The sequence below is a fragment of the Chenopodium album genome, chromosome 13 (assembly GCF_948465745.1).
Source record: "Chenopodium album chromosome 13, dcCheAlbu1.1, whole genome shotgun sequence".
NCBI lineage: Eukaryota > Viridiplantae > Streptophyta > Magnoliopsida > Caryophyllales > Amaranthaceae > Chenopodium > Chenopodium album.
Window position 1 is genome coordinate 19,048,193 of NC_137846.1, and position 25,146 is coordinate 19,073,338.

Here is a 25,146-nt window from a genome sequence, read left to right on the forward strand (position 1 = left end):
TTATTTAAATGTTTAAGTAGTATGTTTGTATGAAGAATACATACTATTGAAGTAGTAGAATTATTCTGTTTGAAAAATGGTGTTGATATAAAAGTAAATAAAAACAGTGTCAAAGTAAATAACACTATGTTAAAGGTAAAAGAAAAAAGTTTAGAAAATTAATTCTTTCTGAAATATGGTGTTCGATTTTAAAGTAAACAAATATACTGTTAAAGTAATAGAAAATGGACCAAAAGTAAACTAATTATCATTAAAGTAAAAAAATAATGAAAGTAGGGGTGCAGATGGCAAAAACAATTCAAGTAAAAAAAGAAAAAAAAATCAAATAAAAAACATGATGTTCGATTTTAAGTAAAGAGAATTAGTGTTAAAGTAAAAAGAATGAAGTTAAAAGTAAATGAAATATTAAATAATAAAGTCTTTGTGAGGTGATTTTGGAGGTGGAGGTGGTTGCGAAAGTGGTTGTGAGGTGGTTGTGGAGGTGGTAGGTCAATGCTTGTTCAAAGTAAAAAAAGTACAAATTTTCAAAATATTGTTTATTTGATGGTCATGCACAACACTATTTCAGTAAGTACGGGTCGGGTTTGGGTCGAGTAAGAATGTGTCGGGTCTACTCATGTCAAATCAACTGGAGTTAATACCGTAACCTATGTGGGTCAAATTCGGATTGGGTCATGCTTGAGTCAGGTTACATCAAGCTTTACATCTTATCAGGTTTGGGTCGTGTTTAGCTCGGTTTAATAACAGGTCAGGTTGGTTATATTCGAGTCAGGTGAATAGTAGGTTGGGTTTAATTTGTGTTTTCACGGGTTAAAATGGGTTAGGGTCATTCTCGGGTTTGAGTCGGCTTTGGTTCAAGTCAACAATTAGCGGGTTAGAATCAGGTCATTCTCAAGTTTTAGTCCAGTTTGGTTCAAGTCAATAATTTTCAGGTTATAATCAAGTTGAATCATTTAATTTCCAAGTTAAATCATTATTAAGTTCAAGTCAGAAAGTCAATAATTAATGGGTTACATTTAGGTCGAGTCATCTACACGTCGATTCATGTTCGAGTTCAGGTCTCAAATACTCTAGGACAAAGGGAGTAATACACAATATTATCTTCAATTTTTTTAATAAGGACATTACATAAATCAAACAATTCATATGATATAAAAATATCATAAAAGTAAATGAATTATTTCATAAAGTTAATGTATAATAGCTAAAAGTAAAAAAAACTGAACTTTAATTCTGTAGTACAACTACTTGAGTAAATATAAAAAAATTACAATAATAAAAATAAAAAAAAAATTATTTGTTCATTAAATCTTGATCTTGATCTTCCAAAACATCTTCAAATTTCCCAGTATTATAATAACTGCACAAAAATAAACATCAGAAATCAATGACAAATTAAAGTAAATAAATTACAATGTAAAGTAAACAATTTACAACTTAAAGTAAATAGGAAAAATACAAAGGTAATATACCAAAAAAAAAAAAGTACCAAGTATAATAATACTTGCACAAAAATAAAAAGTAAATCAAGTTAAATGTTAAAGTAAATAAATAAAAGATTAAAGTAAATGGAACACATTTTAAAGTAAAATACCTGAAGAACTACTTGTTTGGACAATTTCTACAGTCATGTGAAACACCAGATTGCCCACAAGCTCTACAGGTTCTGCTATTTTTGGATTTTTTCTTCAGAAGCTATTTCTTTTGCACTCTTCAACCGCTTTGAACTTCTGGCAGAACCTTTATTAAGACACTGATTTGGAGGCAAGATGTTTAAATCTACTTTATTTGACCCAACCAAAACCTGAATATCAACATCTTTCACCTCTTTTGAAGTAGCTGCATTTTCAGGATTTATTGTTTGTCATCATCTGCTCCTCAAATGAAGATAATGTCCTAATAAGCTCAGATAAATCATCCTCAAATTGGTCAGATAAACTCACACAATTGAAGATCTTGGACCATACATCGCTCACCAATTGCTTCTTCTTATCATACTTAGAAGCATCATCCACAACATCATTTATGGAAGAAGCTTTCTTAAGCACATCTTTTCTCCAACGATTCAAGATATAAGGATCAGGAATTTCACATATACTCTTGCCTTTCATAATGAACAGAATGTGTCTACATAAGATGCCTTGACTCTCAAATATTTTACCGGTACAACTTGACTCATATGTAGCCAAGTCAAAATTTACATCAAAGTTTTTCCTTTTCTCATGATCAACAATAACAGAAAACTCCACATCATCTCCATACAGAGAACTACAACTTTCAACACCATATGAGAAACAGGGTCCCTGGCATTCTTCTTGAAAATCATAAAATATGGCACGAGTATAAACAGCAGCAGTGTGCTTTTCCAAATGTAAATGAGTAACCAATTGAGGCTCAAATTTATTAAGCCTGTTCAACTCATCCCGTTCATGCCTTTGAGCATCAAGAGCAGTTTCATAACGAACAAAGAATTCAACACAGTTCACATGGGGGTTTGTAAAATTACAAAAGAAACTGTTTTCACCTTCAGACCTAGAAGTAGAACGCAGTAAGCCACCCATAAATAAGTCCCTAAAATATGTAGGGATCCAAAGATGTTTAATCTTGAACATGTATGCAAACCAATCATGATTAACAAGACCAAATTCCTCCATAACACTGTTCCAGCCATCAACAAATACATGGGGATCAATTTCTCTATCCCAAACTACTGCACTTAGCTTTTTCAAGAAGTCGGTTTCATTACAAAACTGAGTTCCAACCTTTTCAGGTACCTTCCTCATTATGTGCCACATACATAACCTATGTTTAGTCTTGGTAAAAACCTTTTGTATGGCAATACCCGTTGCAGGGTCTTGATCAGTGATTATACAAGAGGGTTCTCTTCCCACACACTTTAAAAAAGTTTGAAATAGCCACACAAAAGATTTTATATCTTCTTTAGATAATAAAGTAGCACAAAATGTAACACATCTCTTATGATTATCAACTCTAGTAAAAGGACAAAAAACCAGTGAATATTTATTTGTATCATAGGTAGAATCAAAAGATAGAGAATCCCCAAACAATTGATAATCTCTTCTACCAATAGCATCAGCCCAAAAAACACGAGTCAAGTGCCTGCTTTCATCAACACAGTAATCAAAATAATAACCCCCTTTATCGGTTTTCACTTTTTATTTAAGGCTTTGAATAAACATTGCACCATCAGCATTAGAGATATAAACTTTCAAGTCCCTAGAAAAATTTTTGAAATCATTTTTACTGCCCCTCACATTTTGAAACCCATCACAAAGTTCTTTCATGATCCTATAAGACATAACAACCCCTATATTTAACTTTGAGTTGTCAAAAATAAACTTCTTATGAGCAAAATTTAAACCAACTTCATGTTTAGTAACCTGCCTAGTAATAGGTGTACAAAAAGGGTGAGAATGAGACTCATAAACACAATAAACCATATACTTCCCACCAGTACAAAACCTTTATTTTATATTAGCAGGACATCCAACTCTCTTCTCAATCTTTCTCTTTAAACATGTACCTTCAACTTGTTTACCAAATTTTTTGTTATTTGTCACATACCCTTCTTTGCTACATAATAGATATTTAATTACAGTAACTCCTTTACCAGTAGGATCATCCTTATTCTTTTGTACTTTAGTAGTACTAGAACGGACTTTAAATCCACACTCATTAGCATATTTGTAATAAAAGGCAATACCATCTTCAAGAGTATCAAATATCATTCCAACAAAAGGTATGTTTTCCAAAGAACAACCAGGCATATACTCTTTATCACCTCCAGAATTATAATATATCTTAGGAAGCACAGGCTGAGTAGGTGTTTTGAAAATTCTTACATTCTTATCTTCATTAGTAACAGCAGCAGAACAATGCTCTGCACTTTCAGTCATGTTCTTGAAAAGTAAATGAATCAAAGGAAAAAGTAAATAAACTATAACAAAAAGTAAATAAACTATAACTAAAAGTAAACAAAATTTAAAAAATATACTAATAAAAACTATTAGAGATATACTAAAAAGTAAATAACTCAGAGCATAAAGTAAAAAAAAAAAAAAAAAATTGAAAAACTTAAAGAAACTAAAAAACATGAAGTTATAAGGATTAAGTAAAACTAATAATGAAAAGTTAATGACTCAATGCAAAAAGTAAATTTAAAACAACAAGTTATACTACTTGATTAATAACAACAAGCCATATAGCAACTATATGCACAACATCTACAATGAATTCCGTAAGTGTAAAACCATAAAATAGAAATTAAAAAACCTAAATCGTAAAAATAAAACCCAAAATCAAACAATAAATTGTATAGAATAATTCAAAGAACAATTAATAAGTAAAAATTGATAAAAAATTTCAATGAAAAACCCTAAATCGGAAAACTCGTAATAAAATAAATAATGAAATCAAAATAAACAACGAAAATACAAATATAATTACAAAATTACCTCAATGAATGAAAAAAAATCGAAGAACGAGAAATAATTGCAAATCAAAATCGAAGAAGCAAAGAATGAAGCTCAAATACAATCACAGCGAGAGAATACGATTCTAGAGAGAGAAAATGTTGAAGCGAAGAGAGAGAAAAACAAGGGAGGTCATTCAAAGTGGCAAAATTACCAAAATGCCATTACTGAAATGAAAAAGGCGGGTGAAGCAAGGGCCGTTGGATTGAGAGTGATCAACGCTCCAGATTAGTTCCTAGTTCCTATTCTAGACTTAGGTTCTCACATGATCCCATTTCTATATATATATATATATATATATATATATATATATATATATATATATATATATATATATATATATATATATATATATATATATATATATATATATATATGTGTGTGTGTGTGTGTGTGTGTGTGTGTGTGTGTGTGTGTATTTAAATATGTAACCTAATAATACATAAAATTTTAAAGGTACTTTCTATATTAACCACAAAATACGTTTACTTTATTAAGAATTTATGACAACCGAAGAAAAATAATCATTTTAACAAATAAAGTAAACATATGTAAAATTTAGATTACTGCAAATTGAATAATAATGTATTATGATGTTCAATAATATTTGGAAAAAATAAACAATTAATATGTTTTAATGAAACAATGAATCAGGGCATCGCCCAGGCTAAAAACTAGTTGACACTTCAAATGAATTTTATTAATGAATCAATGGGGATCCTTATATAAGCCGATACCTGAACCAACCGAACTTTTACATGACCCAACTCAATATGAGCAAAACTCAATATAACCAGGCTGAAGTGGTTGTTTACTTCCTGATCGTGTCAACCAAACTTTTACTTGACCCTATTCCTATAGGCGTCAATTGAAGCCCACCTACTTAAGCATGTTGTGAATATATTTGGCAATCATAAGAAGTGGGATTTGACATTATACGATAAGGGAAAAGGGTAGGGAGTCGCTAACAAGTTTTTAAAGGAACTTGTAAACTGTTCATTGATCATTTAAGGCAACCACGATAAAGGACAAATAAAAGGCAACAACTATTGACCCGTGAAGGTTATACCCCGTTCATAATCCATGAGATTACTAACTCCATATGGTCATAAACCATGAATGAAGGATCGGGGATGATGGTACGAAGTGAGTCATGGAAGTCAACTTCGCCCATATTGGTCTCTACTCGATTCGTGTATTAAATGTATTTCCTATGATGTCAAAGACACACAAACAAAGATTCTATTTGCTCCAAACTAAATTATTGAGTTGGTTGAATATTAATGCACATATAATTCTAAATATTAGTGATCACTTTGATTAACAATAAGATTAAAAAAGAACCTAAATCGATCTTCCAAATTATCTTATTAGTCGTGATTTTCAATTAAATACTATTGATTAAACATGAAAAAGGGTGATAAAAATAAATAAAATAGTACGACAAAAATATTGGAACCAACGTCATAATATTATTTAGCATAAATCAATCCTATCACGCTCATGATAATAGCAAAATAAAAATAAAAATAAATAAATAAATTACACATATTGCGCTCGCTCCTTTAAATTGCTACATCATGAATAAATCGTTAGTAACTTCAATAAAAATATACATTGAATTTAAAGAATTAAATTAAAGAGTTAGAAAAATTGATTTCACCCTCGGGATTATACCTTCACTCCTTAATAAAAAGGTAGAACAAGCCTTTTGGAAATGTTGGGATGAAAAATAGTTGTTGGGATGTCAAAAGTTCACCGTTAAAAACCAGAAAATAGGGTGGTATTTATAGGATTAAAATCGAGTGAAGATAGAATTTCAAAAGAAGATAGAATTTAGAAAAGTAGTGCGGGTCAACAATTTTGTGGTTTTTGTTTTTATCATAAAGTTTGATCTAAAACTCGGAATAAGATAAATAATATATGTTTGGAAAGCTCTGAAAGTCTAATTTCCAATCGAATTAGAATCAGATTAATATCATTTGTAGAATATAAGATATTGCCGAAATAGGGCAATGGTGTCAGTTTTGGATAGAGTTTGGCATTTTAATCATATCGATCTTTTTCCTTTTTTAATTGAAATTGGGCTTATTATATATCATTGGAAATTTATTTCAAGGGCTATCCAACCAATTAAGATTTGGATAAAAATTATGAGCCACGAAAATCAGATTTGCTTGATTTTGGGCTGTAATTATTAGAAGAGGAAATGGGTGAAAGTTTATTGATTTTGGGCTAAAACAAGGGTTTGGGTTATTGAAATGGCTAAAATGGATTATAAAATGATAGTGGTTTAGAAATTTAGAATAAAAGGTCTATTCGAGTAATTTTTTTAGATCCATCACGCGGTCCAAACCAAATTAGGCAATGAAGGTTATTTCGTCATCGGGCTTTGGTCGGGAAGACATTTTTAGGTTTCTACAATTACTAACTCGATTGAAAATTAATCAAATTGAACCGATCCAATAGGTTATTTTTAATAACTTTAACTAACCCTCTGGCCAAATGGACCTATTTTAGTGTAACCCATTATGTCCCACTACCCGTGTAAGACCCGATCTGACTCGACATAAACTTGAATAAACTCGGCTAAAACCACTTCTTACCCAACATGTTTCAATACAACAAACTTGGAGCATAAAGTTTGAATCGATGATGATTTTATATCATGATACCTAACCAACCCTAAACTAGACTTTTTTTTTTCACAACAGGAAAACATAAAAACTAGACATTAAAAGAAAAATCAACTAAGTATCACCGATACTGGTTAAAAATAAAATGTGCTCGTGCTACATGTTCTCTGTTAACCTTTGGGATATTGCAGACCTAGAACCCCTTCTCGAGGCTTTTGATCTCCCTGCTTATAGACCAGTGAGTGGAGATATTGTGATTCCCTGTGTTTCGAAGCATAGAAACCATAACACTTGAATCGGCCAAATTGGTAAATAAAAAAGACTTCGAGCGACAATTTGGTAAAAAAATAGCTCTGGTGACAATTTGGTTAAAAAAAAACTAACCCTAAGCAAATTGGTAAATTTAAAAGACTTCGAGCGACAATTTGGTAAAAAAAATGGCTCTGGTGACAATTTGGTAAAAAAAAAAAACTAACCCTAAGCGACAACTTGGTAAAAAAAATCATCTCAGGCGACAAGTAACTCAAATTATACACAAACTACCCGCAAATGCTTAATTTAGTTCTTTTTTTTTTGTGGGTTCTTACCTAATTTTCCAACCCCTTTTTTCAGAACTAACAATTTGAAGAAAAATTATTGTGTAAATATTATTTTTCACTCTATTTTCCTACCCCTTATTAACAATTTTTTTTTTTTTTTAAAAAAGGGTTTAAAATAAAATTGATATTAGGACTTATTATAAGCAAAATAAAAGGACATGATATATAAATTTTAATTTTTAAATAGAAAAAATAAATTAAACAAACACAATAACAAATTAAATTAGAAAATTTTAAGACTTTGTCGGAAAATTTTGATATTTTGGCCTAAATGTCGCCTGAGATTAATTTTTTTACCAAATTGTCGCATGGAGTTAACTTTTTTTACCATATCGTCGCCGGAGTTATTTTTTTTACCAAATTGTCGTTAGGGGTCTTTTTTATTTACCAATCTGGACAATTAGCCAACTTGAATCTAAGAAAAACAAAATATTTTTAAAATTCATTCTTTGACTCCATTGTGAAGCCTTTTTGCACACCTGTATCTCAGCTTGAAGAGTGTTACTAGCTAAACCATAGTTTCCTCCTGCATCATGCTGACTTCCTACGCCATATTCCGCTGTCCAACCAACCCCACACTTGTTCATTCCTTTCTCCCACGAGCCATTAATCCATATAGTACACTCTTGCCTTGTCGTATTGGTCCCTAGTAAAACTTTATCTCTTCCTATCATTGCTTGAGTTAAACTCGACGGTGGATCTGTATAGTCATCATATATTCTCAAGGTTCCTAACTTTCTCAAGTTCAGTTTTTTGTATTCTTGGAGGTTATTAAAGGGCTCCTTTAAATTGTTATACACGTCTCTTATATAACCTTGGGTGCCCTTAACTATTAAACAACAAGATATAATTTTAAATCCATACACTCCATAAAGTTGCTTTCATCCTGACTATAAAAAACAAGATATAATTTTGAATCCATTCTGTAAAGGGGAAGGATCCAGTATTATCACAGGTAATGTCCATGTGGGAACCATCCCAAGCATACCTAGCTAAAGAACATAAGACAAACAAATGTTTTGCATCTTCAATATACGCCCCACAGTAGTCGCACATAATATCCACTTGTATTCCTCAGGTATCCAGATTGGATTTGATAGGCATACCATTATGACTTATTTTCCACTTCACTGGTATATCCAAATGCCATACTATCCTATTAACGTCACAGACCTCTCTTTTATGGGTCATAACATCCAGACTCTTCTTAATTGAGAGTAAAAAACAGTAACCAGATTTTATTGTATAATTCCCTTATTTATGACCCGACTTGATATTTGAACAAAACTCACTATAACCTAGCTTTTTTTTTTTTTTTTTTTTTTTTAAATTTTTATTATTTTTTTAATTTATTATTATTATTATTATTATTATTTTTTTTTTTTTATTTTTTTTTTCATTTTATGAGAACACTATAACGGTATAACCTAGCTAATGACTTTGTTCCAGTTACAATCTTGACATAAGAATAAACAAATCGTAGTGTTTTTTTTTTTTATTTTTTTACCAATTCAAACTAACTCACCTGCCATGTGATCCTGTTTCAGCATTCAGCCTGACCCGTGGGCCGTGTTAGCCTATGACTATCTCAACCCATCTAGGACCTGATCCTACTATAATAAAGCTCGATATGAAACCGACCCCCCCTAACTCGGCTAAAATCATTCCATTATCTCGACCCGTTTTAATCCAATTACGATTTGTTTATTCTTATGTCAAGATTGTAACCGGATCAAAGTCATTAGCCTACGACTATCTCAACCCATCTAGGATCCGATCCTACTATAATAAAGCTTGATATGAAACCAAACCCCCCTTTTAACTCGACTAAAACCATTTTCATTATCTCGACCCGTTTTAACCCAACCCTATCTGATTACAACCTAAATCATTCATAACCCATCCCAATTAAAACCATACAAAACTAACCAAATCAAACCAACTCCCTAATGCACAAGAATCGACCCAAACCGACCCGCCAGCCGAATGAATCTGTACCAACCAGAACCGAAAAATCGAACCATCAACTTGCCCAAATGTTCCATAGTTTATTCCAAATATTGTCTCATATCATATACAAATACAACGATAAGACAACACCCTTCAATTTGAGTTTCAGCACAATCCCCTCATTTCTCTCTCTTCCTCGTCGTTTCTCCCCCCTTCTGCATCAATGGCGGCGTCTTCTTCCTCCCTCTTCAACCCTGCAACTTCCTCTCTCTTCCAAAACCCTAATCCCAAACTCACCCACCACCATCTTCCTCTTCGCCACCACCCCAAAACCACCCCCATTTTCACCCTCCCACCAATCACCGCTACCTCCTCTTCCTCCTCCTCCACCTCCACCCACCGCGCCGCCCACGAAAACATCCGCGAAGAAGCTCGCCGCTACGCCAAATCCCACAATTTCTCCGCCAAATACGTCCCCTTCAACGCGCCACCTGACTCCACCGAGTCCTACTCCCTCGATGAGATCGTTTACCGCTCTCGCTCCGGCGGCTTATTGGACGTTCAGCACGATATGGAAGCTTTGAAGCAATTTGATGGACATTACTGGAAATCCCTTTTCGATTCTCGTGTTGGGAAGACCAATTGGCCTTATGGGTCTGGTGTTTGGTCGAAGAAAGAATGGGTTCTTCCTGAGATTGATGGGGACGACATCGTTTCGGCTTTCGAAGGTAACTCTAATTTGTTCTGGGCTGAAAGATTTGGAAAACAGTTTCTGGGTATGTCTGATTTGTGGGTTAAACATTGTGGGATTAGTCATACTGGTAGTTTTAAGGATTTGGGTATGACTGTTTTGGTTAGCCAGGTTAATAGATTGAGGAAGATGAAGCGCCCCGTTGTCGGCGTTGGGTGCGCTTCAACTGGTGATACTTCTGCTGCTTTGTCTGCTTATTGTGCTTCTGCTGGGATTCCTTCTATTGTGTTTTTGCCTGCTGATAAGATCTCTATGGCCCAGTTGGTTCAGCCCATTGCTAATGGGGCTTTTGTGTTGAGTATTGATACTGATTTCGATGGTTGTATGCAGTTGATTAGGGAAGTAACTGCGGAATTGCCGATTTATTTGGCTAATTCTTTGAATAGTTTGAGGCTTGAGGGGCAGAAGACTGCTGCAATTGAGATTCTGCAGCAGTTTGATTGGGAGGTGCCGGATTGGATTATTGTTCCTGGTGGGAATTTGGGAAATATATATGCCTTTTATAAGGGTTTTAAAATGTGCCATGAATTGGGGCTTGTTGATAAGATGCCGAGGTTGGTGTGTGCTCAAGCGGCTAATGCTAATCCGTTGTACGTGCATTACAAGTCCGGGTGGAAGGATTTTCAGCCTGTGAAAGCAAATACTACATTTGCTTCTGCCATTCAGATTGGTGATCCTGTATCAATTGACAGGGCTGTTTTCGCCTTGCAAAATTGTAATGGTATTGTTGAGGAGGCCACCGAGGAAGAACTAATGGATGCCATGGCTCAAGCTGATTCCACCGGGATGTTTATCTGCCCGCATACTGGTGTTGCATTGACTGCATTGATAAAGTTGAGGAATAGTGGTGTCATAGGACCAAATGATAGGACGGTTGTTGTCAGCACTGCTCATGGGCTGAAATTCACACAGTCCAAGGTTGATTATCATTCAAAGAATATCCCTGATATGTCTTGCAGGTTTGCCAATCCACCCATGCAAGTGAAAGCAGATTTTGGGGCAGTAATGGATGTTCTTAAAGGATATTTGAATAAAACCCCAAAAGTTTAGGTGAGTTGGTCTCAATGTCTTTCTCTCATTCATGTATTATTATTTTGATCTTGTGCCTCTTTTTTTGGATGCTGCTTCCTATCGTCTCGAAGCTTATTTGACTGTGCATTCAATTATTGTGCTAAAATTCTGCCATTTTACGTGTTTGAACGGAGTATTTTTTTCAGTGTAATCAGTGTTTGTAGATCACTAGCCTAACTGTTTGTTTTCCTAAATCTCTGTAGCTGTTCAATAATTCACTAGTCACTTGTTTCCCTTATTCTGTGTGTTTAGCTCTTCATCTTTCCTCGAGAGCTTATTGCCTTGCACTTTATCTTATCAATTTCCATCTTACATGCAACTCTGCTATTTTTATTATAGTTATTAAGCATGGTTATACTTTGTGTAGTTAGAGATGAGCCTATTGAATAGGATAAGTAGAGTTCAGTTGTTTATGGCAACCAAAGACGTTAGATGATATGACAATATTTATTGTATGCGTGATTTACTTCTGGATGGGTTTCAGTTTGCAAAAGTTGTGGTACTTGTCACAACATAGAGTTAGATAAGGAGTTTGTAATTAGGAAGTCCTAGCAAGTCTACAATGTAGATTTTAATGATTTCTGAAATGGGATTTTCAAAGGAAATAATAATCTGATAAAGCTAGGAATAGGATGACTAGTGTGTCAATAGCCTTACACAAAACCACATGCTTTCTGCTTGTCCTGTGCCTTTGTGTGCTACATTGACAATTATGCTCTGTAAAGCTGTTTTAGGAATTCAGATTTTATAAATACTAACTCATTTCTGATTTATGGTTTAGCTTTTTCATCAGAGTAATAAAGGTAATTCTGTTTGAATAAAATTGCCAGTGATTAAGGTAATCCCTGTGTTTTTCCCATACTATTATTAGTATGTTGTCCCCACTTGTCTCTTAACTATACTCTATTAATTATTGTATCAAAAATGAAAAAAACAAAAAGCATTGCCTTGTGCACAACCTTTGCCCAACTCTTTAAAATGTGAAGTGTTTGCTATAGGGCAAACATAAAGGTATGATGGGAGTATGTGATAGTCTTATAAATTTGCTGCTTGTAGCTTGAAAATTGGAGTACATTTATTATTTTATTTCTTTTGATCCAAATTGATGATTCTTGTTTTTCAAAGTCAAGTTTTTAAAACCAAAGTATGATCTGGCACTGAACTTTGAAAAAAGTATTATTTGTTTCCAACTTTTTGCTCTTAACTGCTGTAAACATGTACTGCTCATGTGTAGTGTGGGTGGAACTTAGGATGTGAACCTTTAATCCTTTATCTAATAAGATGCAATGCACAAGTGTTAGTGTAGTTTGACACAAATTAGTCATGTTTCCTTTTATTGATATGTTGCTGCTAGATGAGCTGTATGTGTCTTAATTTATGGCAGATGTACTGTGATGCTGGATGTAGCTCGGATGAGAGCTAATTTATAATTTTAAAAGTGCTGCTTGAATATGTACTTTGTCCGTTCTCTTCTATTCACAACATTGTACACTTTCCACTATCCACGCACACTCTTTTGACCATCTTTTCTGATATATACGTTAGGAAAAGGGATCTTGTGAGATTTGTCTCGGGATTTAGCTTCAAATTATTAAGTTTTTGTATGAGTTTACAATAATAAACTTTAATGTTTAAAAGGTATAAGGTGTGCATAGGCAAGCGTGAGATGCCCAATGTTGCAATTAAAAGAGAACGGAGGAAGTTTTACATGGTGTCAGGATGTGTTTGATTTAGTAGTAGCCTCCCTCCCATGTTTATGCTTATTGGTCGTTACTATTTTTCTAGCTTTTTTTTTATGAGCCTAGTTAAATTGATTAGTATGTGGTCTTAACTATTCTGTACTTCCAACAGATACAATATATATGTTGATTATGCTTACAACCTCCTACGAGGCCATGCCTCTTTCCATAATTGAAACAAATGCCTTCTATAGTTAAATTAGCTCTCCCTTTTTTTCTCTCAAATTCATCTAAAGTTTGTCTTGTTTTCTCTTCGGTGACAAGCTGGCATAATTTCTTGTGATGGGGCCCATTATCTGGAGTTGGTTAGTGCCAGAATAGTTGGATAGTGTTGTGTTTATTGGTAGTTTTGGGAGAAGGCAACTTAGGAATATATCAAAGTTCATATTTTCTCGAGTTGCTGGTCTGAGTTTTGGGCTAATATATAGCTCTTCTGATTGCTTGTCATTTGGAAGGCGAATCATTTTCTTTCTTTATTATTTTTTATTTTTTATATGGGTATGTATGCTCTTGGAGTTATTGAAGTGCTTGTGTTGTTCCTTTGCTCTGTGTAATTGGCTAGAGATTTTTTTGCTGATGTGCGGTCTCTATTACTGATGATCCTTTCACATTTATATGATAACTTTTAGAGAAGATGCCTCTTCATTTGAGGACTCTCAAGTAATATTGTTGTCAAGGCTGCTTATTAGGCTGCTTGTTTAGGGTCAAAACTATTATCTAATTTTGTAGGTTGAAGCTGCAGGTCAGTAAAACTGCGATGAAGTGAAATGTTGCTGTGGATATGGCGGTGATGATTAAGCAGATTTATGAAGAGAAATTTGCTGTCGATTTTGTGGACCTTTGGTCTGTAATTTTGTAGTGGAATTTGTGCTGAGAATTGGGATACCTAGCTCTTAAAAGACAGTTAGAGAAGCTCCAATTTGGTGCTTCTCATTTCCTAGAATCTAATTCTGGCATCTTTGTAAACTATTTTTCTATTGCTAGAGAAACCCTGTTTAACCTAAGAAGTTTTTCTCTAGTTGAGAATTACATGCATAAGTTTGGCTAAACAGCTCCCAAATTATAATTATATTGTTTTACTTTTGATGAACTACAAATTTTGGCTGCTGCGAATAATAGTTGCTTTGTATTATGTAACATCTAAGATACTACTCATTTGGCTTTCTACTGTGAGTAGTTGTGTTTTAGTATTGTACTAGTAATTCTTCATTTCATAATCAATGGAAGCTGTTCGTAACATGGTTATAATAACTTTACTTGACTTTGGTCAATGTTTTTGTCGTTTGATTAAACTTGGGGGTAAACAATCATTCACAAGGATATATGTTGTATATAAAAACATTGAAATAATATACCCATGTTTAAAGACAATTTACAGCTAATCTATTATTTCTACTATGTTCAAAGACAATTTACACATTGTTTTAGTAGAAGCTTGTTTAAAGCACCCACAATGGGTAACTCACTAACCTCCCCACACCACTCTCTCTCAAATTTTGGAGTAGCTCTCCATTGTTAATGGTGACTTGTGAGTAACTTACCCCATGAGGTACTTCTCTCTTTCAGACATCCTTGGACCACGTGCATCAAATTCATTATTTAAATTTTTTTGCCTTCTAATTGCGTAAAACGTCGGTTTTGAAGGGAGCCCCAGTTACTCACAATGATAAACATTTAGTGTTTATCAAGGGGTAAGTTTGTAAATTCCAACATATAGTGAAGGTTAGTTTTGTAATTTATGAGTAACACTGTTAACCTTTTCATCCTGTCATCATCTTCATCCATTGTTGAGATCTTCTTCCTCCTTTCATCACCAACCACCTTCTTCCTCCTTTCATCATCGACCCATTACACCTTCATCTTCTTCATCTACAACCTGCTTTAATCATAGCATCTTCATCTCCCATCACTCACTTTCGCCAACCACCATTTTCGTCACCCACCATTTTTGTCGGCCACCATTTTCGACACCGAAATCAAACAAAAACCCTAAGATAAAACGGGTTTTTCACCATATGCCCCTGAATTTTTTTGTTTATTCACCATATACCCCTGAACTTTTTTAAATTCATCATATACTCCCAAATTTTCACAAAAATACACCATATACCCTTGATGACTAATGATTGTTAATTTTGTCAATCATTAGAGTTAATTATAAACCGAAACCACTCTAAATAATTCCCCAACCCCCGAAACCACCTACATTCCTTTTCCCACCCCTAAAACCACCCTAAATTTCCTTTTCTCATCCTCAAAATCAATCATACAGATATTGCTTTAGAGATTTGGAGTGGTTTCGAGGGATGAAAAAAGGAAATGAGTGGTTTTGTGATGAGCGAGAGAGATCTAAGGTGGTTTCGAGGTATAATTAATCAAATTCCACTCATTTTATTCTTATTAGGGGTATGTAGTGAATTTCTGTAACAACTTAGGGGTATATGGTGAATTTGAAAATTTTCAAGGGTATATGGTGAATAAACAAAAAACTCAAGGGTTATTCTTATTAGGGGTATGTAGTGAATTTCTGTAACAACTTAGGGGTATATGGTGAATTTGAAAATTTTCATGGGTATATGGTGAATAAACAAAAAACTCAGGGGTATGTGGTGAAAAAACCGAAGATAAAAAGGAGAAATAAAGGGCTTGGTGAACCCTAAACGGTAGTTGAATTTTCCCATCTCCATTGAATCTGCTCGTGAAGTGGTGAAGTAGTAGCCATTGAAGTTGTTTCCAAGCTTTCTCTTTGCTCTATTGAAACCCATCTCACAGTGTTAAGTTAGTGAGTTTTGTGGCCAGCTGTACAAAGTACAAATAAATAATTTTTTTTTATCATAAAGCACCAATATCTATATAATTTATTTACAAAATTGTCATTTGATAAACAAGAAATTGTTTCTCATAGTGATAAACTTGAATTAGCTCTCAATTTTGCTAGAAAGTACCTGATTTTTGATGTTGCATCAGCACCACAATAGTCAACAGACACTTGGTTATCATTTGAATATTGTAGCCGTTAGCTATCTTTTGCATGAATATTTGCCATTCATTTGTTCAATGTTGTAGTGTCAAAAAAAATTTGTACAATGTTGAAAGTGCTAAATATCTTATAATAGTTTTTAAAAAAAATTCTATCATTTTAAACTTCAAATTATTTTAGTGAAGGCTTTAAATTCTATTTTATACTTATCAATCACAATTCACAAGTGAAGCGAGCGGAATTGTAAATGGTTGTATAGTCTTAAACCGGTTCTGTTCTGGTTAGCTAGTTAGATCTTTTGGTTAACGCAAACTTGAAACTTTCATATATGGCTGAGTACATCTTGTGGCCATTATTATGAAAGTTACTTTGTTAGTGTTAGGGGTTGCTCAATTAGCGTTATTGGGATTACTTCGTCAGTGTTATAAGGGTTATTTAGTCAGTATTGCAAGGGAACTCGATCGGTGTTATAGGATTTTTTTTTTTTTTTTTTTTTTTTTTTTTTTTTTTTTTTTTGCAAGTGGCCACATGATGTGGCCAGCCGCACACAAAACACGACCTTAGTAGCAGCTGCCTTTACGGCACCTTCCCTCACAACAGCACCCTCTTTAGCCTAAATCATCTCAGAGTACTCGATCTTTCATATAACAACTTCAATTATTCTCAAATCCCTTCTGACATTGGTCGTCTATACAAGCTCACACATCTTGATCTCTCATTTTCAGCTTTCGGTGGTCAAATTCCATCCGAAATTTCAACACTGTCCAATCTCTCTGTTCTTGATCTATCCGGTAGTGGAGATCCTTCAGGTGTTAATCAAGGTTTGAATTTGAAACTTAAAGATTTGAGTCTAGAGAAGTTGGTTCATGAATTATCTTATCTAACCGAACTTAGCCTATAACAGGTTAATTTATCATCTACCGTGCCCCTAGTCTTAAGCAGCCGAACTTCTTTAAAAGCTATCTCCCTCAATGACTGCAATCTATTTGGTGATTTCCCACCAAATATATTCCAACTACCAAATTTAGAGGTTATTTCAGTATACATGAATCTCGACTTAAGAGGTTATCTCCCTGAATTTCATTCGAGTAGCCGTCTTACTTATTTATCTGTTGCTGAAACAAAATTTTCAGGAGAGTTGCCAGCTTCCCTTGGAAATCTTGGTTCTTTGACCATTCTGGATCTCGGAGAATGCAAATTTTCTGGACAAATTCCATCTTCAATAGGTAACTTGACAAACCTTACTAATCTGAATCTTGAAACCAATAATTTTAGTGGTCCTCTCCCTAACTCTATCATGAACCATACTCACCTTTATTCTCTGGGTCTTTCAAACATGATGAATGTTAACTCTGAAGTACTGAAATCTTGGTTGCCTAAAATAAACTCACTCGCTTCCTTAAGCCTTGGCCGTATGAATTTAGGCAACGACATCCTGCCAGCATTGTCAAACCTTACTAGGCTCCAAGTTTTAGATCTTAGCCAAAACCAGTTAACAGGCCAACTGCCAAAATGGTTAGTAAATATGACTCAATTAATAGGCTTAGAGCTATCTGGTAATCGGTTGCAAGGTCCAATCCCACCCTGGTTTTCGAAACTTATTAACCTAACCACATTAAAATTGTCTTTGAGTGGCTCGGTTTCCATGTTTGATTCATTTTTGGTTCTCCCACAATTGCGTCAACTATATTTGTCTGGTGTAAGCTTAACATTCCCACCAAGTCTAGGCACCAATTCATCTCTTTTGAAGTTACATGTTTTGGTTCTTGAATCATGTAACCTGACTAAGTTCCCTGAATTCTTGCGTCATCAAGACAAGCTACAAACACTGTCCCTCGCAGAGAACAGCATCACTGGAGCTATTCCACAATGGTTTGTGAACATAACTAGAAATAGCCTCTTTTTATTGGACATTTCTAACAATCTTCTAACAAATTTTGAACATCCTCAAGTTTTTCTGCCATGGAATAACTTGAAAAGCTTAAATCTCAATAATAACAAACTGCAAGGGACACTTCCGTCTCCCCCGAGTTCCATGCAAGTTTATAAAGTGTCAAATAATCGAATCAATGGAGTTTTCCCGAAACAAATTTGCCATGTTCCTTCTTTGATCTATCTTGATATATCCAAAAACAATCTTACAGGCCAGATTCCAAGCTGCATTGGTGATCAACTTAGTGGTTCTTTGCAAGTTCTGAATGTAAAAGGCAATAACTTTAGTGGCGTCATTCCTCAAACGTTCTCAAGATCATGTAAACTGAACATGATTAATTGAAGCCAAAATCAATTTAAGGGCAAGCTTCCGAAGTCATTACTCAACTGTATGTTTCTTGAGGTACTCGATGTCGGAAGTAATCATATTAATGACACTTTTCCATCATGGTTAGGATGTCTTCCGAACTTGCAGGTTCTGGTCCTAAGGCTTAACAACTTCCATGGGGGGATTTCAAGCCCTTTGCCCAATTGTGATTTCCATAATTTGCGTATAATTGATCTATCTAATAATTTTCACATTGGCAACTTACCATCAAGATATGTTCAGAGTTGGCTTGCAATGTAAATTTCAACAGAAGCTATGTCTAGTGCATCCAACTCTAATTTTAGAATAGGTGTTATTTTACCTGAAGGCATCGATATTGTTGAAGAAAAATACGATTATAGTATCACCATAACAAATAAGGGGAGCGAAACACAATATACAAGGATATTGACTGTATTGCGAGTAGTTGATTTTTCGAGCAACAAGTTCACTGGTACAATCCCTAAAATCATAGGGAATCTTAGAGGACTTCAAGCGCTTAATTTGTCCAACAACAATCTTGTTGGTGGAATACCATCTTCTTTGGCCAACATCACAGACCTTGAGTCCTTAGACCTTTCTCAAAACATGCTTTCAGGAGTGATTCCTCAACAGTTGTCAAGGCTAACCTTTCTTGGGGTATTTAATGTTTCTCACAATCATCTTGTTGGACCAATTCCTAGTGGATAACAATTCAATACTTTTGACAACAACTCATATACTGGAAACTTGGCGTTATGCGGGGCTCCATTGTCTGAGAAATGTGAGAAAGACTCCACGCCATCATTACCACCAAAGCGGTTAACAAACGATGAGGCGATTGAAGAGGATACCGAGCTGATTGATTGGATCGTCAGATCATTAGGGTGTATAAGTGGGTTGATAATAGGTTATGTCATTGGCAAGATCTACGTAGTTGATCATCATCATGATTGGTTTATGGAGACTTTCAGAAGGAGAGGGAGATCAAAGACGAGAGTGAAGAGATCACCACCACTAAGGCTGAGGAGAAACTAAAGAATCTGCACTTGTAACACTGGCTTGGCTTCATTGTGTTTTTACAGCCATTAGCTTGAATTTTAGCCAGTGACTTGTATATAAGTCACTAAACCCTTATGAACAACACTGTTATCTCATACAGTGTTATCTTATTAATGTATCTCAAATATTATAGGAAAATTTGCCAGAAATCACCTTATAAAACTTGTTTGGTAGTATACCAATGCCAAACTTGTTGCTGTCTCACGGTGATGCTGTTGCTTCTGCATTTTTTTTTTTTTTCCTATTGGTAGTTTGGTAACATTTCAAAATCGCCCCTTTGGCTCTTTATGCATTGAACTCATGGAGTGTATTTATCACCAGCAGGAATAAGATTCTTAAACCAATAAACTTGGAAGTGGGGTAAATTTCTGTTGAAACTTGGATTTTCTGGGGATACTTGAGCGTTGGAGACAACGCCTGCAGGCAAACATTAAGCAAGATCGTTAGACTAGACACTTTTTATCAAAAAATCAGAAGTTAGCTAGAACTTAAAGTAGAAGGTAGCCAAATCAATGGGGGTGAGGGAATGGGGGAGCTACTTATGCTAATGTTGTACATCATGGAGTTGAAACGAACAGCAATAGTGTAGAAACCAGGTTAATGATAAAACAACAATAGAACCCATCCAGAAACGATATCCAAGACAATGTTGCAAAGAGAAAAGGGGCTTGAAAATTTGATATTCAATTTCTAAGGCCACGATAAGACATAGACTGTACCTTATTCACTAGGTTACTGCCAGTATAGTAAAAACCACTGAAATCTGATCATTATCAGTCTTCACGAAGCTGTCTTCCCCTTCAATCAACATTTCCCTTTATAGAATGACCAATATTCTGCATTAATATCTCTTTTTCATCTAACGAGGTACAAATACCCATCAATCCCATAACAATATGATAGTGATGCAGTTCTAAACTTTGACACTATAATGGTCATGATATCATGTTACTCTCTCATATCTTTTGCTACTACACCACAAAGTCCTAGATTGTGTTACAATATGTCTCAAATCTATAGTTTGTTGAAAAGGGATAAATCATTACCTAGGCTTCTTTGGAGACTATTTTAATGTTAAATGACCAATCAACAGTGACAATGCAGAAGGCTAACCTACTGAGAAAGTTCAGCAGCAATCATCGCAATATGCAGTGTTTCCTGCTTCTTCTTCAATGACAGTTTCACTAGTTCGTTGAGGATTGGTTAACTCAATTAACCTGCAAGAAACAAGGGATATCTACCATTTCAGAGAATATATTACTAGGACTGCAGAAGTATTCTCTAATTAAGTAGCAAGCCAGGAGTAATTTCATATATCTCAGAGGAATAAAATCATATTGGAAGATGGTCTTGAATCATGTTGAGTTTATAAAAGTGACAGGACAATGGCAGTATAATGTACAGCTTCTCTAACTCTGACATCCAAATCTATTGTTGCCACGAATCAGTACAAAAGGTCTCCAACAATCATGGAAAGGTAAAGGTTACAATTGAACTAGGAGTAAGTTCCTGAAAAAACATTAAAAATGATAAGCAACAATGTTGTTAGCTTATGAGCGGTGCTAATCCTCTGACAACATTAAATCTCATTGAGTAAGGATCTAGAGGACGGTCAGTGCATATTAGGACATATGATTAATACCATTCGAGGTATATACTGCAAGCAACATATTGGATGAAGCACTTGTCAATGTTGTCAATACACTTATGAACATAAAAATAAGTCTAGTAAGAAGCAGATGACATACTTCAAAGTGTGGGAAATGGATATCAAGTATCCAGCTCAAAGCTTTTGAAATAGGTTCAGCAGCAAGCAGGCTGGCTGACTTGAACTACTATTGCAGATCTCTACTCTGTAGTTATCCTTACCTAAGGGTTAATTTCATAATACGCTAAAATAAGGATCAACAAGTCTCACTTTCCTTTTCCATCAATAGCTAATGCCTGAAGGGGTTTTAATCAGCAACAATGCTGTATGCACATTTGAACTTTTTCAGGATTAGCCAGAGGGCTGTAAGGGAGCTTAAAGGTTATAAACGGTTCCACAGGTGTCCAAGACATATCTACACTGTCTTGATAAAACCTTTTTCACTCTTTGAAGTCCGGCATGTTGTATTTGGGTAGTTGACCTTTAATCTAGAAGGCGTGCATCAAATTAGAAGATACCAAAACAAACATAGCGAGTTTAAACCAACTCTATAAATAGCTGAACAACAAATCTCAAATCATGAAGAAAGGAAAACGCCTGCAATGTCTTACAATGATCATTGTCCCTATGACCTATTTCATGTTTCTTAGAAAGTTAGAAGCATCAATGCATGCATTAAGTTTTAAAATTCTATTTAAATGTTAGACTACTATTAACTTGTAAGGAATCCAATAACCAGCCTCAGAACATACTATGAAGGAGTACAAACAACAGTAACTACATTAGCAAGTCTGCAGGATTCTGATGAGGAGGTCAAAATGTAAGCAATCTTACCTTTACCAATGCAGGACTTAGCAGAGAAACCTTTTTGATAAATCCTTATTATGGATAGGTAATAGCACATCCCACATTCAACTCTTTATCAGACTGGTACTCATTTTTGCAATCTTTATACCAAACAGTAGATTTTCAGTGATATATTAAATGGGAGGATGGGATATGTTTCCAGATAGGATATCAGGATGCCTGCCATGCTGATTTAGCCAGCTTGATCCTTCTTGTTTTGCAAGTTTTCTTCTTTTCATCTGTGATCTTACTCTTGAGACGTCATTCCATCTTCCAGCTGAAGCATAAAGATTTGATAATAAAGTGTAAGCTGCACTGCAATGTGGGTCTAGATCAAGTATGGACTTTGACACTCTTTCAGCTATTTCAATATCAGAGGGTGTTCTACATGCGTTAAGTAGATTTAACAGAACCAGAGAATTTGGTTTAATTGGCATATTCTTGATAAAGTCTTCTGCTTTATCTAGTTCCCCAGATCGGCACATGATATCCACCATGCATGCATAATGCTGAACATTCATTTTTATCAATCTATACTTGGTGAAAAACTGGAAAAACCGCTTCCCTTTCAGGAACACTCCAGAATGACTAGCAGCATTCAGCAACCCAGTGAAAGTGATTTCATCAGGTTCAACCCCTGCACGTAGAATCTGTGCAAATAGTGTAAACACCCATTTAGCACATCCATGCTGCGCACTCCCAACAATGATCGAGTTCCAGGATACAAGATTTTTCACTTTTATTCCTTCAAATGCTTTTATTGCATCTAGAATGCCCCCACATTTAGAATACAATGTAACAAGTGAATTCCCCACAAATGCAGAAGCCTCAAATCCCAGCTTAATAGCTTCTGTGTGAACAATTTGTCCTCTATCAAGAGACATGAGTGCACAGCAAGAATTCAACGCACTAGTGAAAGAAGACTCGTTAGGTAAAATCCCCAATTTGGTCATGTCAGTGAATACTATCAAAGAATCGTTATGCATTGAATTCAAATTATATCCCGTTAAGAGGGAAGTCCACACAACCACGCTATCATGCACATATTCCCTAAAGATCCTGCTGGAATTTTCTGGTTGCTTACAAGTAGCGTAAAATGTTATTAAAGAAGAAGTTATATACTCTTCATCCACGCACCCCAGCTTCACAATGCGCGCATGAATCTGTGTACCAAGCTCAATAGCCCTTGAATTGGCACAAGCTGTTATCAGACAAGGAAATATACTTGCTGATGCTGAGGGCTCGATCCCATCACCGACCATCCGCTTAAATACTCTCAAGGCATCAACACTTCTCCCAACTTGGTCAAGCCCACTAATCATCGAAGTCCACGAAATAACATTCTTATAGGGCATCTCTTCAAACACCTTAACAGCCTCACCAACTCTACCATTGCTAAAATAACCATAAACCATAGAATTCCAAACAGCAACATCCTTAAAAGGCATTTCTTTGAACAATCTTTCAGCCAACTCTACATACCCAAATCGCATATACCCACTAATCATCGTCGTCCAAGAAATAACATTTCTATCAGGCATTTCATCGAATAGCTTCCGAGCAATGCTCAAATTACCACAATCTAAACACCCCTTAACAATTGAATTCCAAGCAATGGTATCTCTAACAGGCATTTGATCAAACAGGTGGAGTGCATCATTTAGCCTACCATATTTAGAATGATTAGTGATCATCTTTGTACACATAGTTACATCGGAATACGAAATCGTTCCGAAAAACCGAGTAACCCTGTGTAATCTTTGGCATGTTATGTGATCAGGAATAATCCAGCAGAAATTAGTTGCCTTATATAGCCAAAAACTCATCTTCCCCAAGAAAACCCAAGTTTTTATCTGACCCATAACAGAGATGTAAATGAATATGATTTTATGCACAAATTGAGGAGTACATGATTTTATGTGAATTTGAATTTGTACACAAGTTGGTGGGAAATGTTTGCATAATTTGATTGAGGTGATTTGCTAATCAGAACTGTCATAGGCTCATGAAAACATGAACTACTCAACTAAGGTAGTGTTAAGTGGGGTGAGTAACTAAGTAGGTGCTGCTCACTGTTCGGTTTAGTTTGGTGCACTTAGGAAGGTAATTTAAACTAAACCGTAAAATTACAGTCTGAAATTTTTTCAAACCCAAAACTAAACCACATCACATACACAACATACCTGTCAATCGGATCGGTTGAGTAGGGTCATGGATCGAGAAATGCTCAACCTTAACCAAAAATTCCGGATTCGGGCCATCCCAACGGGTTTAAAATAATGATTTATTTATTTATTGTTTTATTTTTAAAAATTTCTGATTTTTCAAGCTTACTTTGCTAAATTTTTTTTCAATTTTTTAATCAAACATTTTCATCATATTATTTTTAGTCATTACATATGACATAATTTAAATCGTCATCATTTCACCAAAGTTCATCAAAACCTAACTAATAAAAATTGATAATAAACTTAAAAATAAAACTTTTAAACATCCCAAAATTTAAGGAAGAGACTAACATAATTATATATGTAAAGTATAATATATCTTGACATAATATCATTAGACCTGTCGACCAGTGGTATGAAGGTGATGTGGGTTATATGGATGCAATTAGGGCCTGTTCACTTCAGTTCAGCTCTAATTAGTTCAGTTCAGTTCAGTTCAACTCTTAATTTTCCTCTCTCATAAAATATTCATTTCAGCTCAGTCCTCTATTTATAGGGTCATTGGAAAAAGCACCCTTCATTAGGTTAGGATGACTTAATGGACTGCACCGTTTTGCGGCGCTCTTGGGAACTGGGACCTGAAGGCCGCAATTCCATCTGTTATCTGAGGCTAACACGTGTCAGCTGTTGAGTGGCCCATATTAGACCTATTCAGGGCTGACATGTGTCCTTCTCTTATTGGGCCACGTTTCTAGGGTATTTTTACCCTAAACATTTGCCCCTCACAGGGATGACATGGCAGGCCACGGGGCGCCTGAGATACGCGTCCCCTTGTGGATGGTGAACAGTAAAAAGACTGTTCACCTTCCGGTAGAGTGACGAGGATGCCCCCATTTTCACCTTTCTATAAATAGGGTTTTACCCC

General features: G+C 35.0%; 2 protein-coding genes and 2 pseudogenes across 4 annotated transcripts; 2 read left to right on the plus strand and 2 right to left on the minus strand.

Annotated features, from left to right (window-relative positions):
* Positions 1-1,847: 1,847 nt before the first annotated feature.
* On the minus strand, positions 1,848-8,402 carry LOC145575343 (protein FAR1-RELATED SEQUENCE 5-like). The gene is made up of 5 exons (XM_081633224.1): positions 8,208-8,402; positions 3,586-3,920; positions 3,199-3,405; positions 3,012-3,120; positions 1,848-2,894 (listed from the first exon to the last, which is right to left on the minus strand). Exons 1-5 carry the CDS (start codon positions 8,400-8,402, stop codon positions 1,848-1,850), a joined length of 1,893 nt encoding a protein of 630 aa, XP_081489350.1.
* A 1,429-nt stretch (positions 8,403-9,831) lies between these two features.
* On the plus strand, positions 9,832-14,404 carry LOC145574677 (threonine synthase, chloroplastic-like). 3 transcript variants are annotated; one of them, XM_081632517.1, is made up of 2 exons: positions 9,832-11,479; positions 13,969-14,404. In XM_081632517.1, the coding sequence occupies exon 1, from the start codon at positions 9,902-9,904 to the stop codon at positions 11,477-11,479; it is 1,578 nt and encodes a 525-aa protein (XP_081488643.1). In that variant the 5' UTR covers positions 9,832-9,901; the 3' UTR covers positions 13,969-14,404. The 3 variants fall into 3 exon arrangements, with proteins under 3 accessions (XP_081488643.1, XP_081488644.1, XP_081488642.1); XM_081632518.1 differs by having other exon boundaries at positions 13,976-14,404; XM_081632516.1 differs by having other exon boundaries at positions 13,982-14,404.
* Positions 14,021-19,208, plus strand: LOC145575344 (receptor like protein 27-like; annotated as a pseudogene).
* A 2,942-nt stretch (positions 19,209-22,150) lies between these two features.
* Positions 22,151-24,036, minus strand: LOC145576463 (pentatricopeptide repeat-containing protein At5g46460, mitochondrial pseudogene; annotated as a pseudogene).
* Between the last annotated feature and the right edge of the window lie 1,110 nt (positions 24,037-25,146).

Excerpts from the sequence above, each read along its gene's own strand:
- LOC145574677 (XM_081632517.1), top strand. The coding sequence starts at position 9,902 with ATGGCGGCGTCTTCTTCCTCCCTCTTCAACCCTGCAACTTCCTCTCTC.
- LOC145575343 (XM_081633224.1), bottom strand. The coding sequence starts at position 8,402 with ATGATAGGAAGAGATAAAGTTTTACTAGGGACCAATACGACAAGGCAA. Across the intron at positions 3,921-8,207 it reads CTCTTCAAGCTGAGATACAG|AACATGACTGAAAGTGCAGA; the intron begins GTGTGCAAAAAG and ends TTACTTTTCAAG. Across the intron at positions 2,895-3,011 it reads ATACAAATAAATATTCACTG|TGTGTGGGAAGAGAACCCTC; the intron begins GTTTTTTGTCCT and ends ACTTTTTTAAAG.